The 26,300-nt window shown below is 53.6% G+C and overlaps 1 protein-coding gene across 1 annotated transcript; it reads right to left on the bottom strand.

Annotated features, from left to right (window-relative positions):
* Window positions 1–26,300, bottom strand: PLEKHO2 (pleckstrin homology domain containing O2). The gene is made up of 6 exons (XM_008016281.3): window positions 26,157–26,300; window positions 19,415–19,564; window positions 12,831–12,947; window positions 7,914–8,018; window positions 6,355–6,453; window positions 1–3,047 (listed from the first exon to the last, which is right to left on the bottom strand). The coding sequence occupies exons 1-6, from the start codon at window positions 26,166–26,168 to the stop codon at window positions 2,058–2,060; spliced, it is 1,473 nt and encodes a 490-aa protein (XP_008014472.2). The 5' UTR covers window positions 26,169–26,300; the 3' UTR covers window positions 1–2,057.

Here is a 26,300-nt window from a genome sequence, read left to right as displayed (position 1 = left end):
TTCCATAAAAATGGATTTATTGCCAAACTTTAAGAAAGGCGCTTCATAAGCAGAAGACAGAATGCCACCCTCTTCAAGGAGGCAAGCACGGAATGCCACCTTCCTCAATGAGGCAAGCTAGGCAGGCCCTGCATGTTCTCACTCCTCTCCCGGAAGCCAGCTTCCTGCCTAGGGCCCAGGCTGCTAAGGGATGGAAATTAATAGCATTTGGTCACTTGAGGTGGCCTCAGGGAGAGTGGCTGGCCCTGGGAGCTGGGCCTAAACCTGCGACCTACATGCAGGGTCTCTGCACGCACAGACTCTGCCCTCAGTCCAGCTGCTACAGTTAGCTACTTGACAGAGGAGGGAACTGAGGCTCCAATTCCTGGCAGTAGTTGGCTTGGTTAAAGCCCCAGCCAGCCATGGTTGCTGCTGGGGGAAGGGAAGATGGCAGGGGATCACATGACTGGGCACCTGATGTCCTTCTTGCTCTTGTCCTGGAGCAGATGGAGGGAAAGGCAGACTGTGGCATGGGGGCCCAGTTTGTGCAAGGAGGCCGATGGGGGCTCCCAAGCCAGCGCACTGCTGCTCACCTCTGCTCCTGCCCCATGCAGCCATAGAGGACATCTGCCCCTCCTGATCCTTGATTACTACCTCAAAAACAAAGTGACAGTACAATAACGAAGGCATTGACCTGTGCAGCAAGCCTCAGTGGGCTCAGGGAAGGGGGCAGAAAGGCCAGGGCATGTTGCTGTGACCCTCCCTTTCTCTCTTTCAGTAAACAAAAGTGCACATGCAGAAATCTGGGCAGGTCCTATCAGAAGCTGCTCCCACCCCACAGGCCCCAGGGAGAGTGGCTGGACCTCAGGAGTCAGGTCATCTGCACCTACAGGCTCTGCCCTCAGTCCAGCTGCTGCAGCACGATGGAGACTGGATGTGCCCCTCAAGTCAGGGACAATGTAGGGGACAGGCTGGGAGAGGACCAGGGTGCAGGGATGGACCAGGAAAGGAAAAGAAGAAAATGTCTCTTCTAGAAAGTTACAGGAGAGCAGCCCATCTGGGGCTTGAAGGCGGGGAAGTGGCTTCAGATTCCAACATACCCCTATCAGCATGTGAAGAAATGACTGGGATACTGGACCTGTTTCGGCTGAGAAGGACCTACAGAGACCCAGATAAATCCCCATCTGAGGAGGCACAGAAGTTGGTGGGGATTCTCTTCTGAAGGCTGACATGATCATTACAAGTAAGGTTTTCTAATGTGGACATCAGGGCCACTCTGGGATTCACCTCTTCAGAAATATACAAGGCTGGACACTATCTAGGGGCAGAGACTAGACTCGAGGACCCTTTAAGTTCCTCTTCTACTCCTGAATCCTCCAGACCTGAGCCCTCCAATCACAGCTCACCTGAGAGGAAGGGGCTGCAGAAAATGTCCTTATTTTGCAAAAAAAGGAAACAGGGCCAAAGAAAGAGAGGTCACACAGCTAATGTCCTCCTCACAAAGAGGCCTCTCCAGCTCCAGCTGGGTCCTACGTTCCCCGCAACTGAGGGATGAACCTAGAGCCTGGACCCAAGGCCTCTGCAGCTACTCAGAATAGGTGGGAGGGGGGCTAGCTTTGAGGCTGCCTTAGCCATGAAGCTCTTTGCCTGGAAATAGTTGGAGATGGGAGCTGCAGGGGGCTCAGCTGCGCTCTATTCAGAAGTCAGGAATGTAAACTACTGGGGATGGGGAACAGAGATGATGTCATTCCCAGAAACCCCAAGTGCCGCCCCCAAAGCCCTGAGGCAGTTTGGAACAACCACACAAACACATAGGTCCCAGCATGTGTGCTCCCAGCCCCAGCCCAGCGGCCAGGCCAGATAGCCAGGTGGTAGCCCTGGATGGCACCTGGCACCACTGGCCAGAGCAGAGTAGGAAGGACACCAGGAGTCTCTTCAAGTCATGGCCAGACCCTGACATGCCCAATGGCCCTCCTGCAGCCATTGCTGTAGAAGCAGAAGCACATTTCTCAGCAGGGTTGGGCCTTGATGGACTTCATGGATGGCCAGGAGGGATGGTGCCTCTGGCCCAGCAGGACCTAGGGTGCACTTCTTCTGTAGAGGGTCACCAGCTCCTTCCGCTTCTCCCTTAGCCCAGGTGCTTCCTGGCTCCGCTCTCCCGAATCTCTCATTTCCTGCAGGACCTGGGTGGCCTGCCTCAGCTGCTCCACAGCCTGGCTGAGCAATGTTTCGGCGCTAACAGGGACTGGCTCACTGCCCAGCACCTTGTTCAACAGTTTCTCTGTCTGTTCCGAGGCCACCTTCACCTCCAGCTGGGCCCGATATAGCCGTTCCCTGGGCTGCAAGGGACGCCGCGGGCCTTCCCCAAGCAAGTCCCCAAGGGAGGAACAGCGGGGATGGAACTGAGGTTGCAGGTCCCAGGGGGGCAGTGCTGTGGATGTTGTTGCATCCTTTGGGGGAGTTCCTGGGGTGCCCTCAGCCTGGGAGGGCTTGGCAGGTTCAGGACTGTCATCCATGCCATTCACTGAGACCTGCGCTGTGCCTGGAGCAGGTGGCCCAGAAGCCTGCATCTCACCCATGCAGGCTTTCAGTTTCTCCGATAAGATCTTGGGTGGGGGTGTAGGGGGCTTCCCACCCTCCCTGGGGGCAGCCTCAGAAGTCTCAGAACAGGGTGCCTGGGATGGTTCTGCACTCTCTGCAGCAGGGGGCTCCTGGGAGCTGGGGTTCTCCCAGCTCACCTTCAGTTTGTCAGGCAGGATGCTGTTGGGAGGCTGCTCAGAGCCACTGTCCTCCTCTGCTGGGGTCTCTGAGTCCTCTTGGCTCTCAGGGGAGACCTCAGAGCTTGCTGAGACAGGGGTTGGGGCTCTCTCCCCTACAGGGGTATCCACCCTGTCACCAGGGCTGGTGGTCTCAGGTGCTAGGAAAGGCTTGGTAGGAGGCATGAGGGGCCGGGGTGTCTCCCGAGGTTGGGCTTCACTAACATCATTGCTGGGGGCCAACACCTGTGGCCCACTGTCCGGAACATCAAGATCCAGGCGCAGAAGCCCGTCAGAAGCTGCGCTGGCCACCTGGTGGGGGGATGGTATACGGATGTCATCTTGGCTGATGAGCCATTGGGTCAGGTGTGCCCACTGACATGAGTTCTTACCCTCTCCCATCCAGGTTGTCCAGGCCCCCAGCTCCCCAGCCTCCCTCTGTCCTGGCTTCTGTGGCTACTTGATTAGAAGCAAAAGTGATTTCTTGATGAATCTTCCTCTCCTTTTCCTCACCACCAAGAATTCCCTGTTTTGGAATCACAGGCCAGGAAAGTCACAGCCAGGGTCCTCTTGGAGCCCCAGGCTGGTTTCTGGGATACTGGACCTGGACTGGACTATACTAGCCTGGGTGTCAGGGGACAGAGTTCCAGCCCTGTATCTAACCCCTACCTAGCTGTATGGCCTTCAGAGGTTCCCTTCTCTGCAACCCACCTACCCATCATCATACCCAGGATCCCCACAACCGGTTGGTCAGTCAGAGACAGGACCAGGATTCAAACATCTTCCAGTTTGTCTCAAGCTCACTGACTTCTGCTTGCCCTTCCTGGGGACCTCTGTTCCGTCTGCCAGCTTCTCTCCAGACTTTGCCTGTCCAGCTGCTCGGCAGCCTGTGCCCACTCTCCTCGTGTCATCAGATGGGGTCCCAGACCACAGCTAACCGCCAGAGAACAGCTGCACCAGAAAGCAGCTACCCACCCCCACCAGGCACCCGGGACCAACAGGGATATCCAGCTAGCCCCACAGTCATGAGACCCTCCCAGAGAGCCTCAGAGGTCCCAGCAGGGCTGGGCAGGAGGCCTTTCCCAAGGTCCCTCAGATGGTGGGGGTCCTGGCTGGGATCCTCACTCTCCCCTGCCACCTTATTTTTCTTAAGAGATGGGGTCAGTTGGGCGCAATGGCTCGTGCCTGTAATCCCAGCACTTTGGGAGGCTAAGGCGGGCTGATCACCTGAGGTCGGGAGTTTGAGAACAGTCTGACAAACATGGAGAAACCCTGTCTCTACTAAAAATACAAAATTAGCCGGGCATGGTGGCACCTGTAATCCCAGCTGCTTGGGAGGCTGAGGCAGGAGAATTGCTTGAACCCAGGAGGCAGAGGTTGCGGTGAGCCAAGATCATGCCGTTGCACTCCAGCCTGGGCAACAAGAGCGAAACTCCGTCTCAGAAAAAAAAAAAAAAAAAAAAAAGGGGGATCTCGCTCTGTCACCCAAGCTGGAGTGCAGTAGCATGATCACAGCTCACTGCAGCCTCAGCCTCCAGAGTAGCTGGGACCACAGGCATGTGCCACCATACCCAGCTAATTTTTTACTAGTAGAGATGGGGTCTCCCTTTGTTGCTGTCACTCCCTTTTACACATACACAGGATCTGGCTGACACATGCTATCAGGTACTGAGAACCACCAGAAAGTCACCTCACCACACACACACATACATATATACACACACACATACACACACACACATACATATATACACACACACATACATACATATATACACACACACACATACACACACACATACACACACATACATATACACACACACACACACACACATACATACACACACACACACACACACACACACACACAGCTGCCTCCCTGAACTCTTCTGTGCAGAGGGCCCCTCCCTCCAAGGCTAGCCCTCCCCACACCCGTCCCCGGCCCCCCTCAGGCATTTCTTTTCTCTGTGGCCACCTCAGTGCTCCCTCTGCAGGATCCTATCCCTTAGCTGACAGACAGGCACAGGCTGCTGCAACTCAAAAACAAACCTCCCATGACCTTGGTCCCTCCCTCCGGCAAACCCAGCCCCGCACCCCAGGACAGCCCTAAATCGACTCCTTTTAGAAAATATGCTGCAAGCCTGGGCGCAGGGGCTCACGCCTGTAATCCCAGCACTTTGGGAGGCCAAGGCAGGCAGAACACGAGGTCAGGAGTTCAAGACCAGCCTGGCCAAAATGGTGAAACCTCGTCTCTACTAAAAATACAAAACTTAGCCGGGGGGTGGTGGAGGGTGACTGTAATCCCAGCTACTCAGGAGGCTGAGGCAGAGAAATTTTTGAACCTGGAAGGCAGAGGTTGCAGTGAGCTGAGATTGCACCACTGCACTCCAGCCTGAGCGACAGAGCAAGACTCAATCTCAAAAAAAAAAGAAAAAGAAAATATGTTATAAACGGCACCGCCTTTCTTGTCCTTGGTCCTGCCCTTGTGACTTGCAGCTGCCAACCTAGCTGATGCCCACCAGGTCTTGTGCCCATCTCTCTCCAGATGTGCCACTTGTCTCTGGCTTCCTCTTTCTTGGCTCCCTGCTGGCTGACCTCCCTCCAATCCCTAAATGTAGCACTTGCTGAGGTTCTTTCCTGGCCTCCAAAATCCTCCCCTGCAGCATTAGCTCCACTGGTCTAAAAGAGGCTCCTCCCTTCCCCCCTCCCCCTTGCCCATACCCTCTCCAAATTCCCTGTGCCCAGGGCCTCCATACTCCCAGTCTCCAGGCTTGGGGAACCTCAGACAACCTTCCCTTGGTCTAATACCTGGATTCAAGCACAAGGCCAGGTGGCTCTTGCTTCCTAATGTCCTCCTATCAACCCCTCCCTCTTCATCCCCTCCAGGGGCCTGGAAAGTCGCCTCTCCCATCTACTTCCTGGCCCCTGCCTTTCTCTCTCTCAACCCAACCCATCCTACCCAGAGCCTCAAACTGACCTCTGGAACGCACCCTCCCTTCCTGTCCCCAGCTTCTTCATCCAAGGCCTCCACGATTTCCTCCCTATAACCCCCTTCTCAGACCAATCTCCCAGGCAAATGGAGCTGCTCTGCGTACCTCAAACCCTCCCGCTGTGCCTCAGCTCACAGCACTCCCTCCACAGAATCCCCTGACTCCAAGTCCACCAGTCCCCTGACCCTCCCATCCTTCAAGGGTCAGCTAAAATGCCAGTGGCTCCTTGTGGTCTCTCCTGCCCTGACCTCCTAGAGCCTTCCTCCACACAAAAACCAGACACAGCTCTGCCTGGAGCAGTCTGTGGGACACGCCTATTTTTTAGCTGGAAGCTGAGCTCTGAGGGACAGGGACTGGCTTCAAGGGCTTCAGTTTCCCTCTGGCACCAACTCTGGCTAAGGACAGATTCAACATTTGTGTGTGGATTGAACAAATGGGAAAGGCCACAAGCTCAGGGACGTCCACACCCTGAGCACGTATAACACAGGTGCCTCATCACTTCCTGTCTACTCCTCAGGAAGCCCCAGCTCCAGGTGTCCTCAGGAAAAATGTGGCCCCAAGCCTGGCTGCCTCCCAGAGGTCCTAGGCTCAACTAACCCCCCGATCCACACTGGGCAAGGCCCTACCTCTTTCAGGTGGACTCTCGTTGGTGGCCGGCGCCGCTGGCCCCCTCGCACCCGGTCCCGTGTCACATGCTCCAGGGCACAGCTCTTGTCCACCTTTACCTGGAGGGAGGGGGAACCAGATCAGCCTCTGCCAAGCCTTGGGGAGTGCGGGAAGTACCCAGGCTGGACCTGGCTCAGAGGCAGGGTCAGTGCCCCACCGCTGTCTCTCTGGGCATCTCCCTACCCTGGCCTCTGCTTCTCTGACTCTGCAATGCCCCTGGGGTCTCTTGCAAAGTCTGAGGCTCTCCTTCTCTGCAGCTGCCATTTTCCTCAGTCTTCCTGCCCAAATATGAGCCATCGGCCCTTGCCCCTGAGTATATATAAGCAGCCCTGAGGTGGCTTTGGGGCTTAGGTAGGAGAGAAGGTAGAAAGCAGCCCATGCTCCCCTGGTACCTGGTTTCTGGAAAAGGTCTGCCCTGGCCTCTGCCACTCTCCCAGGACCCCTGGGGAGAGCCCAGGAGAGAGCAGGGTCTCTGCCCCTTGAGCCTGGAAGCCTGGAGGGCAGCATCTTCTCTCTGAGGGTAACAGAAGGGGTCAGGATTGGCTGGGAAGCCACAGAGTAAGAGTCACATGGGAGGTCCAGACTCAGAACCCTGGAGCAGCCTGGCCCTATGATGGGGAGGGGGGGCTCAGGCCCTCGTGTGACTCCAACTGTCTCTGTCCCTCGGTGGAGGAGCAGACTGTGGGTTGAGGCCCAGCCCACGGCTCCTATGGCCTCTGCCAATATCTATGATATGTCCCATCATCTCTCTCCCATGGAAAGGGGACAGTTTTCCCCCAGGTAGTGAAGGGCTGAGCATGACATGTAACACAGGACACGACATAGCAGTTACAGGCTGGGAGTTGGGGGACCTGAGTATTAAGAGGGGACTTGCTTGGAAAGATTTGCTCCTTAACATAATCCAAGGCATCACTGTAGGTGGCCCCCAGGTCCATTTTAGCCCAAATAACCAAAGATTCATGATGTCAAAGACAAATCTCCCTAGGAGATCCTGGCCCCATGGGATTCTCTGCCTGCCCCAAGCCAGATTGTGGCTACTGCTGCCACAGTCCCCAGTACAGCACAGGGGGCAGAGGTCTGCAGGGCTGAATGGTCATTGCAGACAGAGAAGGAGGCCCAGAGCTGAGAGCCAGCCTGCCCTAGACCTCATGAGCAAACTGAAAAGGGAGCTTTCCGGTCACTCTGCGGCGCTGTCTGGCCTGGGCCCACCTGCTGCTTCCAGCTGAGGCCAGGCTTAGAAAGGATGCATGCTGCCACCAGTCCAGTTCCAGCCCACTACTTATCTGCTTTCCAGTTTATGACAAGTTACTTAATTTCCTTAAGCCTCCATTTCATCTGTAAAACAAGGACAGTACCACCTACTATGAGGGACTGTAGTGAGGACTACAGAAGGTAACAACAATGCCCTATAGCAGTGACATAATCAAGGGGTGGTCTGGGGTGAGGAGGGGCAGGGTCCTCTCCTAGATCACACGCAGTGGGAAAGGAGACACAGAGCTGTTCACAGACTGCGTCGCACCTCATCGAAAGCCTTGTTTTTGCCTCGGTTAATCCCTTCATTGAGGGCTTTGATCCAGGATTCCTTCTCCTCTCCGGTGGGTGCCTGGAATTTGATGTCGCTGACCTGCGGGCAAGATGGATGGAGTAGATGGCAGATGTTTAACAAAGCTCACATTTGGCATGTTAAGGAGGCTTCCTAACCTAGATCCCAAAGTCAAACCAAAATGACCCCACAGTAAGTATGACACTGGGACTTTGGGCAAGGAAAGGGAAAGATCTCACAGAGAAGCCCTCCCTACTGCCCACCAGTATGCAGCTGGGTCTGAATTCGAATCAGCCTGGCCTTGTGGAAATAGCCAGGATCTGGTCCAGCTCCATGGGACTCCCCCAGGCCAGCTGCCTGCGCTCCGGGCTTCCGTTTACTCTGTAAAGTAGGAATAGCCCCAGTCTACATTCAAACCCACCCCACACCACCCCTGAGTCCTTTCCCAATTCAGGTAGGAGCTCTGAGCTCCTGTTAGAATCAGAGGGTGGCTCAGAGAACCCTGACCCTGCCAGGCCCAATGGCCAGACAGGAAGTGAGAGGAAGGAGTGAGGCCATGGAAACTGAGGGGCTGCCTCATGCAGTGGATATGGCAGTAGGGCCTCTGAGTGAGACAATCCACCACTTACAGATGTCTGACCTCAGGCCTCAGTTTCTTCACCTGTGAAAGAGAATATCACCAGAACCTGCCTCATGGAGCCATGGAGATCATTTTTTAAATGATGTATCCCATTTGTACACCCATGCTCATAGCATTGTTCGCAGCAGCCAAAAGGTGGAAGCAACCTCAGTGTCCAATGACAGACGAATGGATAAGCAAAGTGTGGTCCGTATGTACAATGGATTATCAGCCAGCCTTAAAGAGGAAGAAAAATCTGAAACATGCTACAACAGGGATGAACCTTGAAAACATTGTGCTAAGTGAAATAAGCTGGACACAAAAAGATAAAAACTGCCCAATTCCACCTATATGAGGTACCTAAAGTTGTCAAAATCACAGAGACAGAAAAGAGAGTGGTGGTTGCCAGGGGCTGGGGAGAAGGGGAATGGGGCATTATTATTTAATGAGCATAAAGTTTTAGTTTTACGCGGTGGAGAGTTATGCGATAGATGATGGTGATGGCTGTACAACATCATGAATACATTTAATGCCACTGAATTGTGCAATTTCAAACTGGTAAAGATGGTATTTTTTTTGACCACAGTTTTTTTTTTTTTTTTTAAATTGGGGGAAAAAAGATACATCTAAAGTACTAAATCTGGAGCTGGGCAGAGTGAATACTCAGTAATGGAATTAGCACCATTGCCTTCCCTCTGGACAAAGCAGTTGCAGTTTCCTCATCTATAAGATGGGATAACACTGCCTACTACCAAGCAATGCTGAGGAAATTAAACATAGTAGGTGCTCAGTAAATAGTTCTTGAATGAATGAGTCAACAAATTAGTGAACTGGCCCAAGTTTCCTTCCCTCACCGTTTTTGGACCACTGCCTACTCTCTGACCGCAAGATGCCCTAGTCCTTTGTTGGCAGTCGCCAGCTTGCCCATCCTCCACCCTGGTGTTAGATAGTACCTCCCCTCCCTCCACTCTCCAGTTATGTAACACCGAGGTCGGCCTGGCCCCCTCAGCATCCTCATTATATAATTTCCTCCTGGCTGCCACTGCGTCCTCCTCATACAGGGCCCTGGGTCCCACCCCCACCACACCAGGCACAGCCAAATGCTCATTTGCATAACCAGGGTAAATTCGATCCTGGAAGCAGATCTTCAGTTAAGTCAGAAACCCCAGGGCACCTTGGTAACTGCCTCAGCTCAGCCATCAGGCCTGCTGGGGGCTCAGGGACGGACCACACTGCATCCGGGGTCACAAAGGCTACCCAACTCTGTGATGGGACCTGCTAGAAAGGAAGTCTGGGGCCAACCCTTCTACCCAGCTGCTGCTCCTATTCACAGACCGTGACCCCTGCATGGTGCAGGATTTAGCATCCAGGGAGCTTGAGAAATCTACAATTGAACTCAGGAGCCAACGGAACAAGAGGAGGCCAGAGAAGAGCAGGCCTAGAAGTCTGATTACCAAGTTCTACTTGCCTCACTACTCTGGACCTCAAGGGGACAAGAACAGAACCACCGGACCCAGCCCAAACTGCAGCTCCTTCCCCACTGGCCCAGCCCACCTGAAGCAGACTGCCTCAGCTCTCTTCTGCTCCCTTGTGAGAAGCAGAAATGGCCTCAGGGAAGACCTATTGTGCAAGCCAAAAGGTTCCCACAGGAGAAGGAAGGCAAGGTTAAACAGGACCCAGCTCTACCCTCCTAAGGAACCCTGTATCTGGCTGAACGAGCCAGGCATTCCACAAGGATGACCAGAATAGAGACAATTCGAATACCAAGAAGTTACCAGCCTGGGCAACATAGCGAGACCCCATCTCTACCAAAAATATGAAAATTAGCCAGGCATGATGGTATGTGCCTGTAGTCCCAGCTACTCAGAAGCTGAGTTGGGAGGATCACCCAAGCCTAGGAGGCAGAGGTTGCAGCAAGCTGAGAAAAGGCCACTACACTCCAGCCTGGGTGATGAGTGAGATCCTGTCTCAAAAAATAAGAATATCAAGAAGCTGCGCCTCTCCCCCAAAGTCATCCTGAAGTGCCACAGGCTGTACAGGTCCCTGCCCTGAGAACTTCCAAGAAGCCCCAGGACACAGGCACTTCTAGGAGCTTAGATGCTAACAGGACTGGCCACAGACTAGGCCCACAAGGCCTGGGAAAAGAGGAAGGACAAAATGGCAGAGAGGAAAAAAGTGGGAGGGGAAGAGAGGAGGCAGGAAAGAGGACAGGGCCAAGCTGGCTGAGACCAGCAGGGCAGCAAGGCCCAGCAGTGGCCACCCTGCTTCCTGGCAGCGTCTGCCTGTGACCTCATGGGCCGGGGTGTGGGGCTGGAGAAGCAGGGGGAGAGGGGCATGTAAGACATTGGAGTCTTTGTTTATTTGATTAGAGGGGAAAAAAGGCGGCCTCAGGACCAGACAGCCAGGGTCATGTGACCTCCTGGCCGGCTGGAGGCCTCACTGAGGATGGGGAACACCCAGGCCGCTGAGAAAGGAGGGTGAAAGGATGTGGGAATGCGGTGCCCTGGGCCAGGTCCACCAATTGACCTCTGGAGAGCCCCAATCTGTGTGAGCTCCTGGGGTGGGGAGGGTCAGGGGCCCTTGAGCTGGAACCAGGATGCACTGTTTCATCCGCAGCACCCACCACTTGCTCCACAGCCCCATCTCCCAGGTGATTGTCCTGTTCTCAGAGCCAGCCTAAATTCTTGCAGGGTTGGGGGCTGGGAAGGAGGGTGTTGGCTGAAGCAGCTGAGAACACAGCTGCACAAACAGGCTTCTCTGAAGGTGATGTCCCACCCTGAGCTGAGCCCAGCCCACCTAGTCTACTACCAGCTGATTCTCGGAGCTGGGGAAAAGAGATGGCCCACAGAACAGCACAGGCAGAGGCCAGAGAGGCTAGGTCTCCCTCCACCCCACATCCACATAGCACACTAAGACACACACCCAGACAGACACATGGCCAGGTGAGCACTCAACTGCATAAAAAAAAGGTACACGCACAAGGGCCAGACACACTGGTGGCAGATCTTCACACAGAACATAGTTTGCATCTCATCTCTCTCAAACACACATCCACATGTACAGCGCCCACTCAGGAAGGAAGTGGGTCTCCAGGACAGGGTAGGGGCTCCAGGGCTTGAAAAGATTAAAATGTGACTGTGACTCCTTTTGTCCTCAAAGAGCCCTAAGCAGCAGATGGTCAAGTGAAATCTGGGCCCAGTCCCATAAGCCCTCAGAACACTATAATTACACCAGCCCCTACCCTTGGACACACTTCCAGCTCCCAGTATCACAGCTCCACAGCCCCCTCCACTGCTATCTTGGTTGCTTCTGTGCCCCCACCCCCTGCAGAGTAAGACAAAGGGTCAATGAGTAAAGCATCTTGGTATTCAGGGTCTGCAGAGGACTGGGCTCCCATTCCCTAAAGCTGGGGGAGAAACAGAATGGCCTCCAGCAGGCCCAGACCAGACTTGCTCCCCAACACCCAACCTCTGTGACTCAGCCCTATTCTGCAAGGCTCCACATGACATGCAGAGGACAAGGCAAGGAATGGCCCAGCCGCAGATGGGTGCAAGCTGGCGAGAGGTGCTGTGCACGCCAGCCTCAAATCTGAACTCGCTCCTGACATCTGTGAAACTACACCATGTGTCAACACCCACCAGACTCCCTGCCAGAGAAATGTGGTGCAAACAGCAAACTTCATCTGCACACACAGCATGTCCCAAGGAAAGACTCTCTCAAACCAGGGACCTTTCCCAGCTACAGCCACGAAAGGAAAGTGCAAGGGGAGGAAAGCTGGAGGGCTGCAGGCCTCCCAGTCCTGAGTCCAGGATGGGCTCACCCAGAAAGGCCTGGGATGAAGGGAGGCCACACCCTCCCGCTCTGCCCCAGGCTACATCAAGGTGTTGAGGCCTGGCAGGGTGGAGGCCTCATCCACAGCTCTCCTGCCTCAGCCTTGGGCCTCCCCCAGGGTCTGGGGTAAAGCCAAGTGCCCCACCTCCCAAACGCTACTTTCCAACTACAGCCTGGGATGGAGGGCCTGGGCCTGCAAGGGGAAGACGGGAGCAGAGCTCTTTCAACAGAGCCCTAAGTGCATCTCTTATCAACTAGGGGCTTGGAAGACTCCGAGACAAAATGAGTAAAGGTCTGACCTATGGTGGCTGCTAGGGCTGAGCCTCAGCCACATGCAACAGAAAACAGGCTTTTTAAAGGGGCCAGGCCTGCTAAACCTGCTTAGGCCTCCCAAGGCGACTATGGCCTAGAGGGAAATGGGGCAGCAGCAGGCATCTTCCTACCTTGTTCCCTGGGGATCGCAGCAGGATAAAGCGGTGTTTCCGCTTGAGGAGGGCACGAAGGTCCTGGCACTTCTCATAGCTGCCCAGCTCCACGGTCTCCACACACTTCTGATCATCCTGGGGAGGGAGACAGAAGGCACATGAGCTGGTGACAGACCCACCACCACCCTCAACCACTCACGCCCCAGACCCTGATCCCACTCAGTGAGGACATCGCTTGGTCAGAGTGAGGACCTCAGGCTGCCAGTCAGTCACCAAGATGTGGCATCCAGACCCTGGCAAGTGCATCCTGGCAAGTGCATCCAGATGGGAGACGGGCACATAGCCCAGAGGCGGGTATGTACCTAAGGCCAGAGGAGGAAACAGGGGAAGCTAGAGAGGCTAAGAAAAGGCTGTCTGGGGTCCAGCCATGCCCAGAGGCCAAGCAGAGATCTGTGGAAGAGACAGCCAGAGGAAGAATGCAGGATGCCACAAAATGGCAGGCAGGGAGTGGGATGGGGACAAGGGACAACAAAGACTTTCCAGGAAGAGCCAGAGGGAAGTGTGAACAAGGCACATTTGGGGCTACATGCCCTGCCTTCAGCACAGCCATCCTGAATTATGTTCATCACTCAGCATCATCCCCTGCTGAGCCTTGGCTTGGGAGAGCAGCACCTCGTCCAAGGCTGCAGGCTACATACAAGCAAGAGGCCAGGGCTCCTTCAAGCGCATCCCATCCCCACCCCACCACTTGGAGGCCTCATCATTAGAAGGGCCAGTGGCCAGGACAGTGGCCAGCCTCTTCCCGGCCATCTCTGGACACTAGCCAGGCTGTCTTCCTGCCCACCACCCCTGATATTTGAGTGTGTTCTCTACAGGCTCCACCCATCAGGTGCCTGTCCAGCAAGCTGCCTGGGAAAAGCTCTTCCCTCAATGGTGGTCAACTGGTCCTCTTCCAGGGAAGAACCAACTGGAACAATTTCCTGGGTGTGGCACTCTCATCCAGGAGAGTCTAGGGAAGCAGAAGCAGATCCTTTGGCAGGGGAGGATACGCCACCCTGGGACTGGCCAAAAAGTTAAGGAAACCCTTGCTGATGTTTAACAGAAGGAACCTGACACTCATGAGTACTTCTGCATCCCTGAGTCTCTGAACCTCACAACAACCCTGAAAGCCTACAGCCCCGTATCTGCCTCATTTTAGAGAAGGAAAGAATGAGGCCTGGAGGTGAAGGGATTTGCCCTAGGCACACAGACCCAAATACAAGGGGCAGGGCCCCAACTCAAACCACAGCCTCTGACTCCCAGGCCAGGGCCCTTTCCAGCACAGCACACTCCTGCCAGTCACAGGCAGTAGGTTGCTCTGCACGAGGGATCCTCCAACGGTGGGACCTGGGCCAGTAGCATCAGCACCACCTGAGAGCTTGTTAGAAATGCAAACTCCTGGCCAGGCACAGTGGCTCACACCTGTAATCCTAGCACTTTGGGAGGCCGAGGCAGGCGGATCACGAGGTCAGGAGATCGAGACCATCCTGGCCAACATGGTGAAACTATGTCTCTACTAAAAAAAAAAAAATACAAGGCCGGGCGCGGTGGCTCAAACCTGTAATCCCAGCACTTTGGGAGGCTGAGACAGGTGGATCACGAGGTCAGGAGATCAAGACCATCCTGGCTAACACGGTGAAACCCCGTCTCTACTAAAAAATACAAAAAACTAGCCGGGCGAGGTGGCAGGCGCCTGTAGTCCCAGCTACTCAGGAGGCTGAGGCAGGAGAATGGCGTAAACCCGGAAGGAGGAGCTTGTAGTGAGCTGAGATCCGGCCACTGCCCTCCAGCCTGGGTGACAGAGGGAGACTCCGTCTCAAAAACAAAACAAAACAAAAAAACAAACCAAAAAAACACAAAAAAATTAGCCAGGTGTGATGGCGGGCGCCTGTAGTCCCAGCTACTCAGGAGGCTGAGGCAGGAGAATGGCGTGAACCCGGGAGGCAGAGCTTGCAGTGAGCTGAGATCGCGCCACTGCACTCCAGCCTGGGCAACAGAGCAAGACTCTGCCTCAAAAAAAAAAAAAAAAAAAAAAGGAAATGCAAACTCCCAGGCCTCATCCCCACTCAATCATAAACCCAGGCCTCATCCCCACTCAATCATAAACCTAGGGGAGTGGGCCTGACAATCTGTGTTCTAACTAGCCTTCAGGGATTTTGATGGATGCAAATTTTTTTTGTTTGTTTGTTTTTTGCTTTTTTGAAACAAAGTCTCACTCTGTCGCTCAGGCTGCAGTGCAGTGGCATGATACCGGCTCACTGCAACCTCTGCCTCCTGGGTTCAAGCGATTCTCTGGCCTCAGCCCCCCAAGTAGCTGGGATTACAGGTGCCCACCACCACACCCGGCTAATTTTTATAGAGATAGGGTTTCACCATGTTGGCCAGGCTGGTCTTGAACTCTTGACCTCAAGTGACCCACCTGCCTTAGCATCCCAAAGAGCTGGGATTACAAGCTTGAGCCACCACCCCTGGCCTGGATGCGAACGGTTAAGAACCACTGCTACTAGCCTGGCCAACATAATGAAACCCTGTCTCTACTAAAAATACAAAAATTAGCTGGGCATGGTGGTGTGCGCCTGTGGTCCCAGCTACTCAGGAGGCTGAGGAAGGAGAATCGCTTGAACCCAGGAGGCAGAGGCTGCAGTGAGCCAAGACCGCACCACTGCACTCCAGCCTGGGTGACAGAGTGCAACTCCATCTCAAAGAAAAAGAACCACTGCTCTACATCAGAGGTTCTCAGTCTTGGTGGCACCTGGGAGCTTTTAAAAACCCCAATGCCCAGGCGACATCCCAGACCAATTATACCAGGATCTCTTGGGGGGCAAGGCCCAGACCTCAGGATTTTTTAAAGCAGATGACTGTACATCTAATGTGGATAACCACTAATCGACTCTCTCATCAGCCCCTCGGAGAAAGGGGAAGAGATGGCCAAGGTGGCCTTCTCTCTCCCAACCTGGTTCAATCAAGTATCTTTTCTTTTTTGCTTCCATCCATACATCCCTTTCCAATCTCTAGCCTCCAATACCTTCCAGATTCCTCAACTAAACACATGGACCAGAAAAATCCTCCTGCTCTGAGAAGCTCCCGTGCCCCCAATCATGAACCCCTGAACTTGAGTGCTCTCCATCCCATCACTTACTGCTGGGGGGATGCAAATATCTACATAGCACCTGCAAGGTGCAGACACCCTACGAGGTGCTAGGAGCAGAGTCCTGCCATGGGAAGACACAGTCCTGACTCCCCGCTTGGCCATCTTTCTCTACTCCATTCTCTGTTTATCTATCTGCTCATCCTTCTGTTCCCCTGACTGCACCCTACAAGCAGCAGCCCCCAAGCAGAACATATAAAGGACCAGTTTTCTGAGTGCCTGGTTCAGATTGAGAACTCAGGAAGTCTCCTCCTCCCCAGGAATCTGGAGCAGGGAAACTGCCCAGGGAAGAATCCTTGCTTCAGAGAGAGCAGCTTACTTGCCCCGTGTCCACAGGCCTCCACTAACTGGACCACCACTGGCCCGAATACACCCTCCTTTGCCTGGGAACAAAAAGTCCATCCACCTCCACCACTGAGCTCCCAACAACTGCCTGTCCTGGGTCTCCTCTCCACCCCACCCAAGACGCTGAATCATCCCAGCTCTTCTGCAGCTCAGGAAAATGGATAAACCAGCAGGCAATGGGTGAGGGAAGCATCTTTGGAATGTCAGCCTCTCTGACAGCAAAGAAACAGCCAAGAGCCATTCGCGTTCGTTCGTTCATTTGCCTAGTTCCTTACACCAGAAAGAGGAATTGAGCTAATAAGCATTTCTCAATTCCTACTCCCAGGCCAAGCTCCCCCACCCCCGAGGCTAAGTTCTTGAAATTGCATTTACATTTTTAATAGCAATCTTTTTCAAAAAACGAAAAAAAGTGTGATTTAGATTTTTCATGTTTGGGAGATGTGAAATCCTTCCTGCCTCCCAGCTGTGGCCAGATGTGGAGAGGCAGTTTAGGACAAGTGACAGTACCTGACAGGCTGACAGCTGAAAACCTGTCACTTAACTCTCATGGCAGCTGGCACTGGAAAAAGCTGTGACAACCCCCTTTATTGGTAAAAATATCCCCCTGCTGCCTCATTCCCAACTGTGGCACATCCTATTTTGGTGGGAGCAGCAGTAGAGAACATCTGGGGGTGCTGTCTACGCACCTTCATTCCCTTGCCCTCTTCCCACCTCTTCTCTGACACCCTAACTCCATAAGCCAGCAACTCAGGCAGGTCAGACAAGGTGCTTCTCCGGGTTGCCTAACCTTTCTTGTCCTGGGACAATTGTGAATTTGCCAAGATAGCCTGAGGCAGGCTGGGAGAGGCCATGAGGAAGAGGCAGGCTCCCCCTTCTTCTGCCCCCAGGCCAATTCCTCCCCAGGTATTTCATCTGTCAAAGGCATATTGTGCTACCCTGTTTTCAGTGGATGGGCTCTCCAATAGCCTCAACCACAGCACACAAACAGCATCTACAAGGAAAAACCACTTTTCTTCCTCAAGTCTTCACCTACATCTTAATTGACTCTTATTTAACATGCAAGTTTAGCATCCTTGGTTGTCCAAATCCCAAGCCTGCTGAAATCAGAAGTGGAACAAGCATCTGAAGTGGGAAGAAGTGAGGGCTATCAGAGGCACAAGGACAGCAGAATTTGAAACTAGCAACTTGATGTTAAAGGAGAAAGAAAAGCTGAGAAGTACAGCCTCCTGCCAGTTCAAAACAGAGAGGCAATGTGCCTCTCTACCCCTATGCATCTAGAGAACCCACTCTGCAGGTGGGTCTGACAGGTGATGACAGTGAGCCTCTAGGGAAAGATTTTATTTAGGCCAGCATCTTCTCTTGAAGAAAGCAGAGAATGTTTAACATATTTTAGAGATTTTCTTGCAAAAATAAGTTCTGGGGTTTACTCGCTGGTGTCTCTTGGTAGAAAGCATGCTGGATTTGCTTCTAGACCTAACTCCTCCATTCACTGGGAGATGCTGAACAGTCATCTTGTCACCCTGAGCCTCAGTATCCTCTTCTGTAAAATATAATATGATGACCACTTTCATGGGACTATTGAGATTTGTCACAGGGAGATATGTAAGAACGTATCTCCAAACAACTACAAGTGCTACTTATTATTTCTTTTTTGTTTTTTTGAGATGGAGTTTTGCTCTTGTTGCCCAGGCTGGAGTGCAATGGCATGATCTCAGCTCACTGCAACCTCCACCTCCCAGGTTCAAGTGATTCTCCTGCCCCAGCCTCCCGAGTAGCTGGCATTACGGACATGTGCCACCACACCCAGCTAATTTTGTATTTTTAGTAGAGATGGGGTTTCTCCATGTTGGTCAGGCTGGTCTCGAACTCCCAACCTCAGGTGATCCGCCTGCCTCAGCCTCCCAAAGTGCTGAGATTATAGGTGTGAGCCACCACGCCCAGCCTGCTAATTATTATTTCTACTACTACTGCTGAATGGAGCAGGCTTCAGTTTTCTACAACATTCACTCATACGGAACCTTGATCAGGGACAGGAAAAGACTTGCACACTAGATGCACATACAGTTCAAAGAACTCTCCGCCGGGCACGGTGGCTCACGCCTGTAATCCCAGCATTTTGGGAGGCGGAGGCAGGCGGATCACCTGAGGTCAGGAGCTCCAGACCAGCCTGGCCAACAGGGTGAAATCCTGTCTCTACTAAAAATACAAAATTAGCCAGGTGTGGTGGCTGACGCATTGATCCCAGCTACCTGGGAGGCTGAGGCAGGAGAATTGCTTGAACCTGGGAGGCAGCAGTAGCAGTGAGCTGAGACAGTGCCATTGCACTCCAGCCTGGGCAACAAGAGCGAAACTCCATCTCAAAAAAAAATAATAATAAAAAAATAAGAGGGCCAGGCGTGGTGGCTCACACCTGTAATCCCAACACTTTGGGAGGCTGAGGTGGGTGGATCACGAGGTCAGGAGATTGAGATCCTCCTGGCCAACACAGTGAAACCCTATCTCTACTAAAATACAAAAAATTAGCTGAGCATGGTGGTGCGTGCCTATAATCCCAGCTACTCCGGAGGCTGAGGCAGGAGACTTGCTTGAACCAGGACCCAGGAGACGGAGGTTGCAGTGAGCTGAGATTGCGCCACTGCACTCTAGCCTGGGCTACAGAGCGAGACTCTATCTCGAAAAAAAAAAAATAGCTGGGCATGGTGGCGTGCATGCCTGTAGTCCCAGCTACTCGGGAGGCTGAGACAGGGGAATCACTTGAACCAGGAGGCAGAGGTTGCGGTGAACCGAGATCCCGCCACTGCACTCCAGCCTGGTGACAGAGCAAGATTCCATCTCCGAAAAAAAAAAAAAAAAAGTCTTATCTTATCTAGAAACCCTAGAATTGCCCCCGGATGTATTGTCCCCATACACAGAGACCCAGAGAGGATTAGGTACTTGCCCAAGGTTGCACAGCATGGCAAAAGTGGAGCAGGTCTCCTGGCCCCAAACCCAGGGTCCTCTTACTAACTTGATTGCCCTCACTTTGCCCCTGTCCCAGAACCCCCAACCTCAGGGCCAAGCAGGTCCTCACCTCATTCTCATAGACCAGCAGCTGGGCCTGGCAGAGGAGCAGATATCGGTCTTTCCAGAAACCCAGGAGGCCCCCACTGCTCTTCTTGATCCAGCCAGCCTTGTCCACCGTCTGTGCTCCTCGAGGCTTCTCACCCGCTTCCTTCACACCCTGTAACACAGCACCAGGACATACCATGAGGGCTGCTACCATGGGGTCACAGGTCACAGGTTCACAGGTCGCACAAGGGATGTATCCCTATGCTAAGTACCTAATGACATCATCCTGTGTGAGCTTTCCCGCAACCCCCAAGGCAGATATTCCTAACCCAGGATCAGAGCTAATAACAGCAATAATAGCAGCAGCCACTTTACTCTGAGCCACTGTATAACATTTGATACACATAGTGTCATTTAACTCTTACAACTCCCCTCCAAGATGGTAGCCTCATTATCCACACGTCATAGCAAACTAAAGCTCAGAACGGAGAGACGACTCAACAGAGGTGCAAACCACGGCTAGAGGACAGAGCCAGAATTCTAAGCAGGTCTCTCTGACCCCATGTTTTTCCCACTCCACCATTCTGCCTTCATGTGTTCATTCAGTCAACATAGGTACTAAGTGCTTACAACATCATAGGAGAATAAAAGTAAGGCAGTCTCTGTCCTCAGAGCTCACAGTGCGGGAAAATAGGAGTTGAACAAATAAATACCCAGGCATACCCATTAACCTGTGTGAAATGCTATACCAGAAATACACAAGGGGCAGTGAGAGGACAGTGGGGGGACCCAGCTCAGGTTGGGGTGGCCCAGGAAGGCCACCCAGAACAAAGATTGGAAGGACAGGCAGGCTGAGTGGAAATCTGCCTCTCTACCACTATGCTTCTAGAGAACCCACTCTGCAGCCCCTCCCGCTTCCCACCCAAAGCAGGAGGCTCCTTTCCCCTCCTGCCCACTCCAGGCAAGGACCTTAGGGTGGCCACTACATCTAGTGAGGGTTCCAAGTACTCTGTCTTTGACCACAGGCTGGCACAGGAGTTAAATTCAAGCCCTTCTCCTGGACTTGGGTAGACACTCTGGAGCCTTGGGGCCAGTGACATCTTGTGCCTCACCAATTGCCTGCTTGGGTGGCTGGGTGCCAGGTACATGCCTACCAGATGAGGTTGGGGTCAGATCTACTTCTAGGTCCCCAGTACCCAGCCCTGTTCTTTTACACATAATGGGTGCTCAAGAGGTACCTGTGAAATGAAAATAAAAATACACCCCCTTTGCTAACCACTTTGCTTCACTGATAGGTATCCAGAGTCTTGAGTGTGAAGTGGGGGGTGAAGGAGAGGGGATCAAGAATGTGTCAGAATCTAGAGCCTACTAGAAGGAAATTAGCATTGACTAATTTTGACTACATTATCATTTACATAAAATTCAAAAAAGGGGCCCCAGTTAAAAGAGGTGTGCCTCTCCCCAGGGATATCCTGTGGCCACAGTTGCCTTTGGAAGAACAAGCCCAAACAGATGTAAGCGTGGTGCACTGTCAGGAGCTGGGCAGACCTGGCTTCCCTGGTCTCTGTCATGGCAGGGGAGCCCCAGTCTTGTTCTCACTGTGGGCCCCCGCCCCCTTTTGAATTGCACATTCTAGTAGTGGGGAATCTGGGCTTAGAAGCTGTAGTCATGCAGACTGAGGCAAACCACTTAACCTCTCTGAGCCTCAGTTTCTTCATCTGTGAAATGTAGCTACTAACAGCAGAAGTTGTAAGGAATCCAACTCCATGAGGGCAGGATTTTTGTTTTGTTCACTCCTGTACCCTCATTACCTAGACAGTGACTGGCACATAGTAAGTGCTCAATAAATGTCTGTTGCTGAATAAAGGCAAAGCATATAGAGCAGTTCCCAGGATGCCCTAAACCTAGTAAATGGCAGCTGTCATTATTGTTACCATTGTCACTGCCATCCCCTCTGGCACTCAGGGACCCTCTCCCTGGGCCCAGTTCCCAAGTCAGGACAAGCCCTTTCTGGTCTATAGCTGCTGGCCTCAGATCTCCAGGAGCTCCAGGAATGTGGGGTCCCCCCTTGGGGTCTCCCTAACTTGTAGATGGCAAGAGAAACGGGGAAGTGAGGTGGTCCAAATGGTCTTCCCAGGGCCAGGTATGGTGGCTCATGCCTGTAATCCCAGCACTTTGGGTCGAGATGGGCAGATCATTTGAGGTCAGGAGTTTGAGATCAGCCTGACTGAAACTCCATCCCTACTAAAAATACAAAAAATAGCCGGGTGGTGATGGCGCATGCCTGTAATCCCAGCTACTCAGGAGGCTGAGGCAGGAGAATCACTTGAGCCAGGAAGACACAGGTTGTCGTGAGCCGAGATTGCACCACTGGACTCCTGTATGGGTAACAGGATGAGACCCTGTCTCAAAAAAAAAAAAAAAAAAAAAAAAGTCTTCCCGGATATAAGACCAAGGAAGCAGGACGCTGGCTTCCACCCTGTCCAGGAGAAGAAGGATTTCAGCACCCTTTGACAAGGAGAAGGCTCTCCCATTCTATCATGCACTCGACTCCCATTCCCCACATCACCATTGACACCCCCAGGGCCCTAACACCTTCAGCAAGCCCTACAGGCTGTCACAGGCCCAGAGCTAGAAGGGAAGAACAGGGAAATGGGAAACCCCACCCCCACATTTCACACTGACAACCCTCTGACTGCAACAGCAACAGCAAGCACAGCACCACCAGCCCCTCCCAGGCCTTCCACATGATGGGCAGACTCTTGGTTTCTCTTAAACAAGGCAGTGAGGTCTGTGGAGTGTGAAGCTGTTGCCCAGTCACCCATCTCTAAGCTCCAAGCCTCTTGCTTTCAGGGGACCCACCCACCACCCTATGGGATCTCACACCCCTTTCTAAACTCTCTCCACTCGTGACCTCTCCTGAAAACTTTCTACCCTCTGGAAGCTCCCTAGGGCCACAGATGGAACCTGTGCCTAGATCACTGTCACTTCTGGGCTGGTGTAGCCCAGAGAATACCGTGACAGGATTACCTACAGCAGCAAGTCCAGGTCCTTAAAGGATGAATGGGACCAGGGCAGGACTAGGCAAAACAGCACTTTGGGATGGAGGAGGGGACAACTGACGGGCTGCAGATGGTATGACCCACAGCCCAGCCACAGAAACAGCCACCCAGGGGAGGCCTGGCTGGAGGCCAGAGTCCTACTTGCCTCCACCCAGCCCCCTTCCCTGCCCCTCAGAACCCCTCCCTCCAGGGGGCCTGGCTATGCCCCAGTAAGTTTTAATAAGGGGCCCCTCCCCTTGGCAGGGCTCACAGGGGAGGTTTTGTCCTGCTCAGCCCAGTTTCTCGGCCTCCTCTCCTCACTGAGCAGCTGACCACTGTTCTTCCTGTTTTGCCCTCTCCCCTCCCATCCCTCCTCACCCAGGCCCTTTCCTGCCCACTGTGAGCAGCTCCTAGGCACCCCTAGGCACCAGCCTGCCTCCTTTGGATCACTCATTAAAAAAAAAAAAAAAAAGCCAGGTCACCTCAACTCTGTACACAGAAGGGGACAGATGGAACCATAACACCGGTTATGAGAGACAGAGACTAGAAGAAACCTGATTGGCACCTCACATCCCAGGAAGCTTATGACAACCTTTGCTCTTTGACTAAACCCAGCGATGTTCTGACCCAACTCTACTAAGAATCCACCGTGTCACAGTCCCGTGCCGGGGCATTCAGAGAGAGGAAGCACAGGCTCTGCCCCAGGGCAACTTCCAGTCTGAGGTGGGTAACAGAGACCCCACATAAGATAAGTCCCCTGTCTGGTGGGGAGCAGGTAATCTCCTGCTTGAGAGGCTCCAGCCTATTGGCAGAGACATAGCACTTACCCAGAGGGACGTTCCTAGCTCTCTGATGAGGTAAGGGTTTGGGGTTCATGTGGGAGACCCCTGCAGAAGGTAGGGTTTGGGGAGGGCTCTGAGGAGGGGAAGAGACACACGCCTTGGTCCAGAGAAGGCAAGGCACGAAAGGTTATCAAAGCCCCTGCCCTCTCAACCCCTTTTCTATAGAAAGAGAAAGTACAGCCCAGAAAGGGCAAGAGATTACTCCGTGGGACAGAAACAGTACTGGGACAGGACACTGCCCTGCTTGTCTCTAGATGGTGAGGGCAAGTGGACAGCCTAGAAGCCAGGGAAAGGCATGACTGCTGGCAGAGGACAGAGCCCCAGAGCACAGAAGAGAAAGCCTAGGTCCATGATTTCTACCCTTACTCCAATGGCAGCAATAATACCCCCACTGACACTCGCAGTTTTCCCAGCTTTTGCATATACATCATCACATTGCTCAATCACCCACCCTTTTCCTTTTACAAATGAGGAACCGAGGCCAGGAGCATACAGGTGGGCAGATGTCCAGTGCCCAGACCAGCACCTCCTCCCCAAACCTCAGCCTGACAAGAGCTACCAGCCCATTGCATAGAGGAGGTCACTGAGGCTGAGGGACCTTAGCCCACGGTGGCTGGGCATAGGGAGGAAGCTGAAAGCTAGCAGGAGGGCTGAAAGCAGCCATGTGAAAGTAAGATGATGAAGATGGCCTGGGATCATGGGGCAGAGCATGTGGCTATGACCTAAGAGGTGTTTTAGAGAAACAAAGATGGGCACTGAGGCCTAGTGCAACAAGCGGGAACTACTGGGAGAAGTGGGAGGAAAGCAGAGTTAGGGATGCCAAAGGGGAGTAGGGATAGGAAGCCCCTGCTATGGGGGTGAGGCTTGCAGGGGCTTGGGTAAAGCGGACAAGACCTTAGACGGCCCAGATATTTAGATAGCTTTGAGCATCTGGGAGTCAGAAAGTGGCAATATAGGCTGGACGCAATGGCTCATACCTGTAACCCCAGCACTTTGGGAGGCCAAGGCAAGTGTATCACCTGAGGTGAGAAGTTCAAGACCAGCCTGACCAACATGGAGAAACCTCGTGTCGACTAAAAATACAAAATTAGCCAGGCGTGGTGGTGCATGCCTGTAACCCCAGCACTTTGGGAGGCCGAGGCAGGTGTATCACCTGAGGTCAGGAGTTCGAGACCAGCCTGACCAACATGGAGAAACCTCGTGTCGACTAAAAATACAAAATTAGCCAGGCGTAGTGGTGCATGCCTGTAATCCCAGCTACTCGGGAGGCTGAGGCAGGAGAATCGCTTGAACCACGGAGGTGGAGGTTGTGGTGAGCCAGTATCTCGCCACTGCACGCCAGCCTGGGCAACAAGAGCGAAACTCCGTCTCAAAAAAAAAAAAAAAAAAGATAAAAAAAAGAAAAGAAAGTGGCAATGTGAGAGATTCAGGACCAAGGGGAGTACAGAGCTGAGCTGGGCCCAGGAGGTGTCTGGAGAACTTCCCTTAATTAGGGGCCAGAGCAGATCAGGAGATGGAGTAATCCTGACCCACATCCTCTGGGAGCAGGGGAGGGCCCCTGGCCAGAGAGCCCAGTCCTTGCAACAGGGGCCTGGGGAGGGCAGATGGCAGCCCCACCCAACAGCACGAAAGAAACCGCAGCAAATCACAGAGGACTGACTTTGCCCCCTACCTTCACCCACTGAGAGAAGGGGCCACTGTCAGGCCAGGAGTAGGAGGAGGACAGGCACTATATTTTGTAGAAGAGGAAATGAAGGCCGAGAGGGGAAGTGACTTATCTACCACCCCACAGAAAGGCAGGGCCTGGCCTAGAGGGAGCCCTGATGGAGGACCACTAGCTGCTCCTATCCATGGCCCTGGCAAAGTGGGAAGTGGGCACTGAAGGGACACGGGCAGCCTGGTCCACTCTGTGCTTCCCAGCTGGCCAGGGTTCCCCCAAGGCAGAGAGCTTCATCTTTCCTTCCCATCCAAGGAGGCAAAGATATGCCCCTTCCCTTGGGCTGGGAGGGGCTGAAGCTGGGACCCCCTCAGGGGATAAGAAACATTATTCACCTTCCTCTAGACCCAACAGGCCCCTCCTTTTAACTTAATCATTCCACAGGCACATATTAAGTGCTTGCTGCGTGCTGGACCCTCGGATAATGGGGCTGCTGGGAGAAATGAGTTTGCAAGTAAAGGGCAGAGGCAGGGGCAAGACCCGATGCCAGGCCAAGAGTGTTCTGAGTGGTTAGAAGGAGGCTCCAGGGACACAGCTGGTCCAGCCCTCGGGTGGGGAAGGCAGGGACCAAGATCAGACCCTAGGTGGGCCTGACTCCTGATTCCTTCCCTACAGCTGCTCAGATGGATGTGGGGCGGGAAGAGAGTGGGGGAAAAGGAGATACAGACTTATACAAGGGAGAAAAAAGCAACTTCTCCAGTCCTCCTGTCACCAAGGCATGGTCACATCCTTGAGACAGGAATCCCCCAACACACACACACACACACACACACACACACACACACACACACACAGAGTCAGGATCCGACCTGGCCGGTACAGGGAGTCAACGGTAATCGGGGTTCGAGCCCAGTCACCCAGGCCACTTTCAGCAAGTCATCAAACTCGCTGGAGTCTCAGTCTCCTGGTCAATCCAATGGGAACAGTAACAACCACGACGCCCCACAACTGGTGAGAAAGTCAAAGAGAATGAAGGAGGACGCAGACTGCGAAGTCCCCGGTATGGATCCCGCTCCCCGCCCCTGCCCCATTTGCCCAGGCTCTTCCTGAGGTGAGACTGGCGGGAGTGGGGCGGGCAGGAACGAGGGCCTGAGCCCAGGACCGCTAATCCCCGTGAGGGGCTCGAGGACCCCAGCCCAACGCCCTGCCGGGCCCCGCCCTCACCTCCTCCTCCATGGCGAGTCCGCCGAGATCCCACCGCTCAGCCGCTCGCTCCCGGCGCCGCGCGGACTCTGCCACCGCGTCCACGCCCGGCCGGGAAGCGACTCTTAGCGTTCTGTCCCGCCGGCTGCCGGGGGCCCAAGAAAC

Source organism: Chlorocebus sabaeus, chromosome 26, assembly GCF_047675955.1.
Source record: "Chlorocebus sabaeus isolate Y175 chromosome 26, mChlSab1.0.hap1, whole genome shotgun sequence".
In the NCBI taxonomy this organism is placed as follows: Eukaryota; Metazoa; Chordata; class Mammalia; order Primates; family Cercopithecidae; genus Chlorocebus; species Chlorocebus sabaeus.
This window is presented reverse-complemented; position numbering and strand designations above follow the sequence as displayed.

Coding starts and splice junctions, on each gene's coding strand:
- PLEKHO2 (XM_008016281.3), bottom strand. Junction 12,948..19,414: donor TGCTGGTCTATGAGAATGAG/GTGAGGACCTGC, acceptor CTCCCTCCCCAG/GATGATCAGAAGTGTGTGGA. Junction 6,454..7,913: donor AAAACAAGGCTTTCGATGAG/GTGCGACGCAGT, acceptor CCCTCCCTCCAG/GTAAAGGTGGACAAGAGCTG.